The 12,555-nt window shown below is 43.5% G+C and overlaps 1 protein-coding gene across 1 annotated transcript; it reads right to left on the bottom strand.

The window, feature by feature from the left end:
* Nucleotides 1-380: 380 nt before the first annotated feature.
* On the bottom strand, nucleotides 381-5,639 carry LOC117239454. The gene is made up of 3 exons (XM_033505015.1): nucleotides 5,393-5,639; nucleotides 4,697-5,137; nucleotides 381-4,291 (listed from the first exon to the last, which is right to left on the bottom strand). The coding sequence occupies exons 1-3, from the start codon at nucleotides 5,637-5,639 to the stop codon at nucleotides 381-383; spliced, it is 4,599 nt and encodes a 1,532-aa protein (XP_033360906.1).
* Between the last annotated feature and the right edge of the window lie 6,916 nt (nucleotides 5,640-12,555).

The raw sequence follows: 12,555 nt of genomic DNA, 5'->3' as shown, positions 1-12,555 counted from the left end.
TTTAGGAGATTGAGGGAATAGGCTTCGTTTTTAATTGGTTAAACGAAGGGTCTTAACCGCCCTCGAGAGAAAGTGGTTAGTGGGAGGACAGTTGCAGCGTACGTGAGAAAAACTAACTTTCCTTAGTTAAGCCGTGGTAGACAATAGTCTTTGGAAATTCTTCGGAAACAGACGTTTGTTTGGTTTGAAGGACCTTTTCTAGGAAATCTATGAGATTTATGGAAGGTACTTGGAACTATGGAGGCTACGCTGCGAGTATCCGAAGACATCTGGTTGCCACATTGCCCGCGGTGTGTGGCCTCGGCTAGGTAGAGTGTTACGCGACGTAACATCCTCCCCCCGTTGAGAGGGCACCGATCAAGTGATATGGTGTGCTGTTGTCAGGTGGATCTCTTATCAGACTTCGGGCTGTTGATTGGTTCGGAGTCGTCTGGAGTCGTTCTGCTCGGTAGTGGTACCATCCGCTTGATGCTCCGTTCGAGGGTACTCGTCGCTGTTCGAACGATAGCCGTGCGTATGATGCCGTCCGCGCCGGGTTGGGCCTTGATGATTCTGCCCAATGGCCATTGCATCGGGGGGACGATGGTGCCTTCTCGTATGTCGTGACTGCCCTTGCTCCATTTGTTCCGGATGTGTAGCTCGTTGGGATACTCTCGATGCCACCGGCGCCAGAAATGTTGTTTGAGTTTCTGAATATGCTGCCAGCAGGAGAGACGGTTGGATGGCGTGTCCCTGAAATCTCGTTCTCGGAAACTTGTTAGTGAATCTCCGATGAGGAAATGACCGGGAGTGAGAACGAGGAGATCGTTTGGGTCTGAAGATATTGGCGTCAGCGGACGGGAGTTGAGGATAGACTCGATTTCGATGATGAGGGTGTTAAGGTTTTCGAAGGTCAAGAGCTCGTTACCGACGACACGTCTGAGATGTCGTTTGAAAGACTTCACTGCAGCCTCCCACAACCCACCGAAGTGAGGAGAGTTGGGAGGGATGAAGTGCCATTCGATCCGTCGGTCGGCTAAAAAGGACTGGACCTGTGCCTTGTGATCGTCGGATTGCAGGAGATTTCGGAGCTCTCGTAATTCGTTGTTGGCACCAACGAAGTTGGTACCGTTGTCGGAGTAGATTGTCACACAGAATCCGCGGCGAACGATGAATCTTCGCAGAGCGGCAATGAGGGCCTCGCTAGTGAGATCGCTGACCAACTCGATGTGGACTGCTTTGACTGCAAGACACACAAAGATTGCTACGTATACCTTGATTTTGCGTCGGTTGCGATCCTTTCGTTCCTTGATGTAAAACGGTCCGCAGTAGTCGATTCCGACGTTGGTAAATGGCCGAGACTCTGTTATCCGTGCAGCTGGAAGGTCGCCCATTATGTAATCCACTGGAGGGGGGTTGGCTCTGCAGCAACGGACGCACTTCTTCAGCGTGCTCCAAACTTGACTGCGGCCGTCGATAGGCCAATAAGATCTCCTTAGGGCGTATAAGGTAGCTTGAGTTCCGGTGTGGAGATTTAGGAGGTGTTCATGCTCGATTATGAGCGCGGTAGCTGAGGATTTGGGTAGAATTATTGGGTGCTTCTGGTTGAAAAGCATTGGTGAATGACTGAGTCGGCCTCCGACGCGCAGCATCCCGTCCTTGTCCAGAAATGGATTGAGTCTTTGGAGTTTCCCTTTCACTGCCGAATTTCTGTCTGTCTGGAGAGCACGGATTTCGTCTGAAAAATAACAAGCTTGCAATAGTTTGATTAATCTGCTGTGTGCATTGGCCAACTCGTGCATGGTCAGAGGTTTGCCTCGATCCCGGATTTGTCTCCATCGAAGGCACCGAGCGGCAATTCTTATAAGCTTGGGCCAAGAGAAGAATCTCCCCAGTATGCTGTGGTCCGCCGGAGTCGCGGACAGACAGGTTGCCCTTTTCTGCTCCGGTGTTTCGTTTAACGGTACTGGGTTCCACGTTGGCCAGTATTCTTCAGGTTGTTGAAGCCACTCTGGTCCATGTTGCCAAATGATTGTTTTCAGGAAGTCTTCGGGTAGTTGGCCTCGAGATATGAGATCTGCCGGGTTATCGGTAGTGGGGATGTGACGCCAATCTGAGGCGTGAGTCTTCCGTTGAATTTCTGTCACACGGTTAGCGACGAAGGTTTTTAGCGTGTGGGGTGACGTGTTGATCCAATGTAGAACGATTGTGGAGTCAGTCCAATAAACGGTCCGAGCAATGTTGCTTGGCAAGGCTTGGAGGACCGTGGTGGCTAGTGACGCGAGAAGGAGTGCTCCATTCAGTTCCAGCCTTGGAATGGTTAGTGATTTGAGCGGAGCTACCTTCGACTTCGCAGTGAGGAGACGCGTACAGACATGACCATCCAGGGTGATGGTGCGAAGGTAAACGCATGCTCCATATGCCCTGTCGCTGGCGTCACAGAACCCGTGTAACTCAATTTCCGCTGCGGGATTGATTATCGTTTTGCGTGGAAACTCCACGTTATTCAATAATGGCAGCTGTGCGTAATATTTGCTCCATTCCGTGTGCACGTCAGCCGGTAAGGATTCGTCCCAATCAATTTTTAGCATCCAGAGTCGCTGGAGCAACATCTTAGCTCGAACAATTACTGGTGCCAGCAATCCGAGAGGGTCGTAGATCTTGGCGATTTCGGAGCTGATTGTTCTCTTCGTAATTCGAGAGTCGGCATTATTGATTTTGACGGAGTATAGGATCGAATCGTCGAAGGAATTCCAAACAACACCCAGTGTCTTGAAGGTTTGCGATTCGCCTAGTAGCAGCTTATCGTTTATGTCCTTCTCGGGAAGTCCTCGTAGCAGTTCCCGGTCGTTCGATGCCCATTTCCGAATGTTTAAGCCGGCTAGCTTGAGCAGTTCTGTGAGCTCCGTTCTCAATGATCGTGCTTCGACCCTTGTATCGACTCCTGTGAGAACATCGTCGACGTAAAAGTCTCGCTGTAAGACTGCCGCCGCTCGTGGATATCGATGCCCCTCGTCGTCCGCCAGTTGCTTGAGGCAGCAGATGGCTAGATACGGGGCCGCTGAGAGCCCGAATGTCACTGTGTTGAGTTGATAAGTGTCGACTTCTCCATCAGCATTGCGCCACAAAATTTGTTGAAATTTCCGACCCTCCGGGCGCACAAGAAATTGGCGATACATTTTTTCGACATCGCCTGTAATGACGTATTGATGAGATTGAAATCTTAGAAGGATGAAAAATAAATCATCTTGTAGTTTCGGTCCCGTATGAAGTACGTCGTTTAATGAAACTCCGGTGGTGGTTGGGGCCGATCCGTCAAACACGACTCGGAGTTTCGTGGTTTGGCTGGATTCCTTGATCACGCCATGATGTGGCAGAAAATATCCGTCGTCCGTGCAGTGGCCCGTGGTAACTTTCGTCATGTGCCCTAATGCCAAGTATTCCTGTATTACGGCGTGATAGTCGGCTTCGAAACGCTTATCTCGTTGCAACCGACGGCAGAGAGATGTTAGTCGCTTCATCGCCATGGCTCTGGAGGATCCAAGCGAGGGAGTTGTCTCGTTGAAGGGGAGAGCGACCATGTATCGCCCTTCGTGGGTGCGTTGAACGTGATTCCGGAAATGTTCCTCGCACTGTCGTTCCGCTTCTGAAGTGTGCGCAGTGGTCGGTCCTTCGTCGATTTCCCAAAAACGGGCGAGATCCGCCTGCAAGGCCGTCGTGGACGCGTGAAATGCGTGTGCGGGTGGTTGCGAGGCTGGGCTCCCCCCGATGACCCATCCGAACCGCGTTTTTTGCAGACGCAAGTCGGTCCCGTTTGCTTGACTGATATCAAGTTGGCCGACACACAGTGACGCTAGTGTTGGCCCGGCGCTCAATAGCACGTCGATCGGAGCAGGTCTGTGGAATCTTGGATCGGCTAGTCGTAGATTTCTGGGTATCTGTATCGTTGACCGATTCACGGGTTGATCTGGGATCGAAGTCGATATGGTCGGTATGATGAGAAAAATCCAGGTGCGTTCGTATGTGCCGTCAACGGAGGTGATCGTGGCCGTGATGTAACGTTTCGAGGTCGTGGACAATGTGTTGAGTGTTCCGATTGGTTGTTCCGAACATTTCCGTTGGTTGAGTCTTAACGAATTGGCGAGTTTCTCGGTGATGAAGTTCATGCTAGCGCCGGTATCTAGCAGAGCTCTACAGCGGAACGGTTGAGTTCTATTGTCCAGTATGTTGACCTGTGCAGTGACTAACAAATCGTGGTGGAGTGATCCGGAAGGAGGCGAGGTCAATGAGTCTGTTTTCGGTAGTTCGGTCCCTAGCAAAGCCGTTTGAGGACGTCAGGGTTCCCCTAGTTGTTTAGGACTGGGGGAGGTATTTGATCCCGATGCCGTCGTTCGCGATGACCGAGATACACGTTTTGGGGATGTTCGCGGAGACGTTCGGGGAGACGTTCGGGGAGACGTTCGGGGAGACGTTCGTGGAGACGCGGATGCCCGTCTCGATCGGTGTGACGACCGCGGAATCGGTGAACTAGGCGGAGATCGACCGTTGGATGACCGGTCGCTCGACGATCGACCGCTCGGTGTTCGGCTCACACGTGTCCGTAATCTACTGTGACCATGCTCTTGATGTCAGTAAGTGTGGTGTCGCTGTCTACAGATGCGACATGACCCGGCGGAGCATTGATTGAGAGCGTGTCCCTTGCCTAAACTATTCGTACAGAGCGACGCCCGTTTGGCAGTGTCGAGACGCTCTTTGGGCGATTTCGCTTTGAAGACGTCGCAATTCCGTAGTTCGTGTTGTCTTCGACAGTCCGGACATACCGGCGTCTCGAGTGTCATGGTGACTGCATGACTTCGCGGCGCGCTCGGTCGCTGACGGTTGGGTGGTTCGGAGGCCCTTTTCGTCGCGGTAACTGCTGAACTTGTTCTATCGCCGTTTGTCCGTGTTTGCAAGAAGTCTATTAAGTGCGTGTATGACGGCAATTTCTTGTCTGGTAAGGTGCATTGCCATTTGCGAATGATGGCTGGGGGTAGCTTCCATGTAAGTAATTTGAGAAGAACGGTGTATGATGTGATTGGGTCACCGAGGTTCTCTAACGCTTGGATATTTATCTTGACCGTCTCGAGAAAGTCGTCTATGGCTTCGGGTGTCTCTTTAACTATTTTCGGATAGTCGAAAAGCAAGTCGAGGTGGCGCATGCAGATTTGACGGTGGCAGTCGAATTTTTCCTTAAGCACGTCGACGGCGATTGCATAGTTTGACTCGGTGAGGGATAACGATTGTATACTTCGCGCGGCCTTTCCGGTCAAAGAGGATCGTAGGTAGTGAAATTTCTGCACGGATGTAAGTCGCTTGCTTCGATCGATAGTGGATAAGAAGGAGTCCTAAAAGGAGTGCCAATTTTCGATGACACCGTCAAAAGTAGGCAAGTGAATTTCCGGCAGTTTAACTGATGTCGGCTCGGCGACATTAGACGACTCGGAGCCTTGTGATTTCGACGACGATGCTGGTGTATCATCCATGAGGGTGTGTATTCGGACTACAAGATCGTCATATGTGTCGGTTACTTCGGAAACACGCGCGTCGCCTATCTCGCCTAAATCTTCTAATTCCTCTTGTAACAATCGATATTGTTTCCACGCGTCGTCGAGTAGTATCATATAGGCCGTTAATCGGGCCTTAATCGGTTGTGTAGATTTTTCGTATTCATCGAGTCGTTTCGATACAGAGGTAAATCGACCGATTTGAAAGCCTCGTCTCCGATGCAAGGAGGTAATTTTCTCTGCGTTCTCCATAGGTATCGCAGTTTGAGAGGAAAATGCAATGAGCCAGCTTACATTGTGGTTGTGAGTTTGAATGTTACTCGTCACCGTGTGTGTTTCGTTTGATGTGTAAGACGTGTTCTTACTGAAGTCGACCCTCCAGTTGTTGGCGTGAGGCTGCGTGATTATGTTGGATTCACGTGGCACTGTATGATAGTGGGTGGCACTGGTATGCACTTTTCACTTGAGGCGTCATACGGCTTTGAGGATCGAATGATTCGACCGGTTACGTATCCACACTTTTCACTGAATCCGGCTCGAAGGACTAAATGTTTCGATCGGATGGGTGACAAAACTATCCACTGCCACTGATGATCCGGCTCGAAGGACCAAATGTTACGACCGTTCGCGGAGAGACGCGGTCGCGAGGAAAACGTGTCAGCGAGAGGCGTAACAAAGTTCCGTCCATTTGACTCTCGTTACTTTTCAAGTGCACGCATACCTACATGACGGAACTTCACAGTCCATTGCCTGGGAAACGAAGCCAGACAAAATTTTACAGATCTGGGTGCATGTATAAAGATACCGTTTATTCTCGTACATATTTCTGTGTTTTTTTAAATATTTTTCTATTCGACAATATCAAATAACAAAACCGATTGCTTCAGTCAACGCACATACCGCGCTTAATGCACTCGTTCTCGTCAAAAGTAAATTACCGAAGCGTCCTGTTTTGCGACCAAGTTTTCAGGACAGAAAAAATAAAAAAAAAACAAAATCATATAAAATCTCCGCTCCCCAGTGGCTTAAACCCAAAAATTGTATTAAACACAAAACGTGTAAAGCGCCGACACATAATATAGTATGGCTACGTCGTACCGCCGCGTATCGGTACCTTTGCTTAACACATTATTACCAAAATTCACAGTTTATGGTAAATACCAAAATGTATTTGAAATTGTATCTTGGGTTAAATAAACATCATTAAATGCACTCGTTCTCGTCCGATCACGAAAGTTTAAGCAACGCTGGGCGCGGATAGTACTTAGACGGGTGACCGCTTGAGAACCCCGTGTGGTGTTGCCCTTTTTTGCTTTTCCAATCTTTTTTACTTTTCTGAATAATCTATGATCGTATACAGGGAAGGAGAAATATATTTTTAGCATTACACGACTGTCACCATACGTTGTATTATTCTTTCATACACGTACAAAGAAACTGGCACACGTTTTAAAACTGAAAGGAATAACGTCCCTTGGTATGCAGAAATTTTATGATGCCAGATTAATATCAAAAGTTATTGTTTTACATTTTCGACTTACTATGTACGAGGAATCACATCCTTTTGGCTTGCACCACGATTTTCGGTATACCCTGTATGTACTATCGTATGTATGTACTTATACAGCACAACAAAAATAGAATATTAATCCGTAGTGTAGTATCGTGCACAAAAAGGCCAAAGAGATATCGAGTAAACCATAAACAATGCCGCGAGAGCCGAGGCGTCGTCGGGTCCATCAATGTGTCGTCGGTCCTTCAATTGAATAGTTTCGTAGAAAAGGCCTACATGACCTTGGCCACGAGTGTTCACGGAACACGTGCGTGGTGGGCCTAAGAAAAGACAAAGGGATGCTAGGACAGTCAGTGTCAGTGGAGAAGTCAGAGAGTGTGAATCGAGAAGTCAGAAAGTGCGAGTTGCGTTGTCGATATAGTGTTGCTAGCGTTGTGTGAGAGTGTCGTCCGCGTGAGAGAGAGAAAGAGCGTTGGATCTGTTGTGACGAGAGTTGCGAGTTAACTATTGAGTTGTCTAGAACCATCGTTCTTCTGTTTAATCAACATGTGTACAATCCATTTATTGTAAATAAATCATCAATAATAATAATATTTTATTCCCGATACTACAGTAGGGTTGCTGGAAAAGTGCTTGCAACAGAGGTGTACCCAGAACACGAATGTAATTTAAAGAGTTCACATAAACACATATTCAATGTGATCGTGTTCGTAAATATTTGTGTAAGATCAGTTTTGAAAATTAGTTGAAAGAATGAACAACCATTACACTGAAATCTAGTTTGTTTTTAGGAGACAGATTTGTTATTAGTTTGAGGTTTTAAACGTGCAAATTTGTTAGCCCGTAAGTATTTCACGCATGATCTTTTAATTGCACGTTGTTAATCTCTTAGGTACGATGCGCCACTATAGTGGCTTTCGCGGATGTCATCTTATATTACGACGCGCCACTATAGTGGCTCACTCTACTGACTCATTCGCTCACCGTTTCAACAAAATGGTCTTTTTCATTTGTCTTACTTCACGCAATGTTTTATAACAGTGTTAACAATATACAGATAGAATATATAGTCTTTGTTTTTGATACGCCAGTGTTTTGCTTTTGTTAAAATAAATATACCATTATTAGATGCTCTTTTTAACATGCCGACCCGTATCCTTATAATTTTTTAGAATCTTCAATCTCAAAATGTCGCTTCAAAATGGAAAACGAAGAGCAATTTGGAAAACACTATCGCGCTATGAGTGTGAAAGTCGTGACATGGGTCTATGTGTCGTACCGTGCTTTAAAATATGTCACACACAGTTGTATTATTAATTATTAGAGTGAATTATGAAACTTAAAGTATATGCATCATATTTTCAAGAAAAATTGTAGTTTAGTTATTAAAAGCTTGATACCAATGTGCTTGCGCAGAGAACACTACCCGTCACATATTGCAGTGGCGTATCGTTTACACGTAATTCGCGTCAAACTCTGCCGTAGAGAGAAACAGCTGCGCGCAAAATTCAGCCCTACCTAAGAGGTTCAACGTCTTCTATCACCTCCACATAGTACAGCTGATGTAAGGTATCTTCCAAGATGTTAATTCTCAATACCGTCTGCCATTGTTTTCTTTCCTGTACTGTTTATATTATGTACATTTTGTGTTTATTATTTTGTTATACTTTCGAAGAATAATTTGAAACTGGAATTTATCAAATAACTCTTTTACGAAACTTATGCTGCATCTTCAAATAACGGTTTACGCATCAAGTTTATTACGCATCAGTGTTACTTAACATTTATGAAGTAACTTGTTTGAACAATTTTGTAGGCGTTACGTAATAAGAAATTAACCTAATTTTCTTATTTGATATTTTATGCTTCCACCTACTTCGTCAAAAATATCCTAGGCGCTTTAAACCAAGCAATATAAACTTTCTCAGGAAAAGAGAATATGTGTATACTTCGCCGACTTCGTCTGTATACCTGAAGATGGATGCCGGCTTCATCAAAATTAGAGCAGGTATAAACTTTAAAGGACATTATAAAAATGATCAATGTTGTTCCAAGAGACGACGAGGAATGAATTTTATAATGTAGAATCTGCATCGGCGATGAAAATTTACGTAGGAGAACGTTGGGGGGAATGGCGTACTATTTCTTAAATACATTATTTTTTTTTATGTGTCAAGGATGGAGATTTGACAGTTATTGCATGTGATTCTATAAGTTTTTAGCAATGTAATGCATAGACGATGCGACGAGAAAGATCGATTGTTATTTTAAAAATTCTGGTTATTGGAAGAATAATCAAAATGTTAGTTTCCTCACTCGTAGTATAATAAATAATTTTACTGTAGAGTTTAAATTTTAAGAAAATAAAAAATAGTCTACACTGGATAATGCATGCATTAATGTTACTTAATTTAAGATTCTTTTCACTTTTCTCACAGAAACGAATCGTGCAATTGTCCAGGAGGGAAATCCGAAACGTGTTACAGCGTAATGTTGCGTAAGATAGCTGACGAGTAAAAAGTTATAATCATATTACGTTTATCGTGTAACAAGTTCAGCTTACAAGCGTACTTTCGAAAGGACGATGATGGTGATACTAAGTCATACTTGTCATCTTGGCAAGATTGCGCGGTGTGTGGTTTGCTTTTCAGTCGTCACTTTCGCAGCACCGGTGCATTCACAATAGACGCGACGATCTCGAGCACTGGAGATGCAGTTACTATGTTGAGAGCGTAATTATGGATGGCAGTGGAGGAAACCTAGAGGGTTATTGCAACCTAGCTAGTGCAGTTTGCTGCTGTGTGTGTTAACTTACGTGTGCGGTAGCTACCACACCATTCACCGACAGTTTACGAGCTACGCATATCGCACTAGTTCGTCGTCAATTTTTGCAACTACGTTCTTATAATATTGTTTCGAACGTTACGTCGATTATACGATATCCGATTGTTTTTCAATTATATGGAACGTTATACTAACAATGAGATTTATTCAAATATGTATATACAGCATTGAAATATAAGTTACATGGATGATATTGCAACGAATTGTACATGATGTAATACGATATGTGTGATTGCAATCATTTCCATAAAATGTTATCAAAATAATAAGTAAATATATATATTATGTAATTACATTAATAGTAAACCAACGGACACGTCTGTGTTCACGGTTACATATCTTTACGCATAGTAAGTGCATACGTTACGCATAGTAGTAATATATTTTTGTTAATAATTTTTGAAGAAATAACGAACGACGGCTAACAACTGCACGTCAAAACTCTATGCCAAAATCAAGATCATCGAAACTGGCCTCCCCTTTACCAATATTTACCATAAAATGTATTGGCAAATTTAAGCAAATATGACTTAAAACTAATTGCAGTTTGGTTTAAATCTAATCCAAACTCAAACAAAAAATGGTATTGAAGTAATAAATGTATACAGTAAGAAGCAAGCAGAAAACTATAACTAAATAAATATGTTGTCCTTTTTTAATGTGACAAATTAATATGCATGTTATTTCATTTTAAAGCAATAGGAACGTAAATTTATCAACACGGAGGCAGTGGTGCAATTTTTAATCCGCGTTATAGGGGGTCACACTGTATATTATTTATTAAATTAATAGTGAACCAATATATAAAATTATGTTTGGAAAAAATATACATTCTCATTACAAACATAATTTGCTTCAGTATTTTGTTTAGCTCTCAGAATTTTTATCATACGAAATATGAATCTTTAAAGTTCTGCAAAGTAAGTCTTAAAATATATAGTCCCTGTAATGATTTCCTTTTAAGCCTATAATCTATTCAACAATGACAAATTACACTGAATTAAATATTGTTGCGAGAATTAGTTCAAGAACAATTAGCATTAAAATTGGAATAAATTGAGTATACAGTTGTTACGTCGCGTAACACTCTACCTAGCCGAGGCCACACACCGCGGGCAATATGGCAACCAGATGTCTTCGGATACACGCAGCGTATCCTCCATAGTTTCAAGTACCTTCCATAAATCTCATAGATTTCCTAGAAAAGGTCCTTCAAACCAAACAAACGTCTGTTTCCGAAGAATTTCCAAAGACTATTGTCCACTACGGCTTAACTAGGGAAAGTTAGCTTTTCTCACGTACGCTGCAACTTTCCTCCCACTAACCACTTTCTCTCGAGGGCGGTTAAGACCCATCGTTTAACCAATTAAGAACGAAGCCTATTCCCTCACTCTCCTGACTAAAATCGTCGCCAACAAATCCGATGGTCCCGTGCGCCAGACACACCTATCCTTAGCTTTCCTCCGACACATCATCGTCTCCCAAGACAGTACTGATTTTACATCCTTCGAACGGTCAACATCCTTCCACCGGGTATACATACCCGCAGATCAGTCACTCACTAATCTCGCACATACGCATCAGCGTAACTGTCTTCGTTATAAGTTGTTGGAATAAACGGTGAAATATAACTTACTACTGTATCATATTCATTTAACCACCTCTGTTATCTCAATCGAAACAGGGGAACGACTACTTCGCGGCGTCGATTCACCGAATCGTAGCGAGAATTTACGCTTCTCGCTGACGCGTTTTCCTCGCGACCGCGTCTCTCCGCGAACGGTCGTAACACAGTAAAGACATAATGAAATGGCATTTCCATGATAAAGAAATCACACGCTACTAATATATTAACGGTTTCATTCAAATTCGCAATTTACACCAAGCAATTAACTATTTTATTAAAAATGAAAGATAACCTAAAATTTTCATGTAGTAATGAGAAGTGGATAATCATTTTCGAAATTGCTGCGCAGATAAAGAGTGTAAACGAGAGAAAGAAAACAACTGAATTTTTCTCAGGTAAATGAGACAATAGATTAATCGCATAATAAAATTTGTAAGGAGGGAGAGGGAGGAACAAATTCCTCCACTCCTCATTTCTTGAAAATAGATTGGCATATTAAAGATATAATTGGTATATTTAACTAGGCTTATATTTGTTTGAATTCTTTTTAGATAAGTATTGTCACTAACGACGTGGCAACGCCATTCTTTACCATAAAATTGTATTTCCAGTTCATTTTCTTGATCAGTTTGCGGCTTACAAACAAATTAATTCTCTAAATTCATTTACATTTCTGGTTTTCTACATATATATACATTTCTTTTCTACATATATTTTAATTACAAGTTGACGACACAGAGTGTGTTACTTTTTCTATTTAATCTGTAGGACTGTAACTTACAATTAGGAGGTTGGAAAGGGCTGTAAGAAGGAAGGAAAAAAGTATTTCGTCCGGGACCTACTGGAAGACATCAGTAAGGCTATTTGTCTATTTAGAGAATTTTGTTATCTTTTATGTTGATCTTTTAGGATCCAATCTTCAGATAGTTTTCCATAGTGAGCGTCGCGACCTGTTTATATAATCGTGCTGTAGATATCAGGATAGAAAAGGTCATATTGAAAATTGTATTTATGGGAACAAGTAGATGGGACGACCGCCTGTGGGAAAG

The sequence above is a fragment of the Bombus vosnesenskii genome, unplaced genomic scaffold, assembly GCF_011952255.1.
Source record: "Bombus vosnesenskii isolate JDL3184/JDL3185 unplaced genomic scaffold, Bvos_JDL3184-5_v1.1 scf7180000014013, whole genome shotgun sequence".
NCBI classification, from domain to species: Eukaryota; Metazoa; Arthropoda; class Insecta; order Hymenoptera; family Apidae; genus Bombus; species Bombus vosnesenskii.
This window is presented reverse-complemented; position numbering and strand designations above follow the sequence as displayed.

Bases quoted from the DNA above. Each gene is read 5' to 3' on its own strand.
- LOC117239454 (XM_033505015.1), bottom strand. From the start codon at position 5,639: ATGATACTACTCGACGACGCGTGGAAACAATATCGATTGTTACAAGAG. The intron at 5,138-5,392 runs GTGTCATCGAAA...ATCCGAAAATAG, and splicing joins TCACTTGCCTACTTTTGACG to TTAAAGAGACACCCGAAGCC. The intron at 4,292-4,696 runs GTACGAATAGTT...CGGCTTTGCTAG, and splicing joins TGCCAAACGGGCGTCGCTCT to GGACCGAACTACCGAAAACA.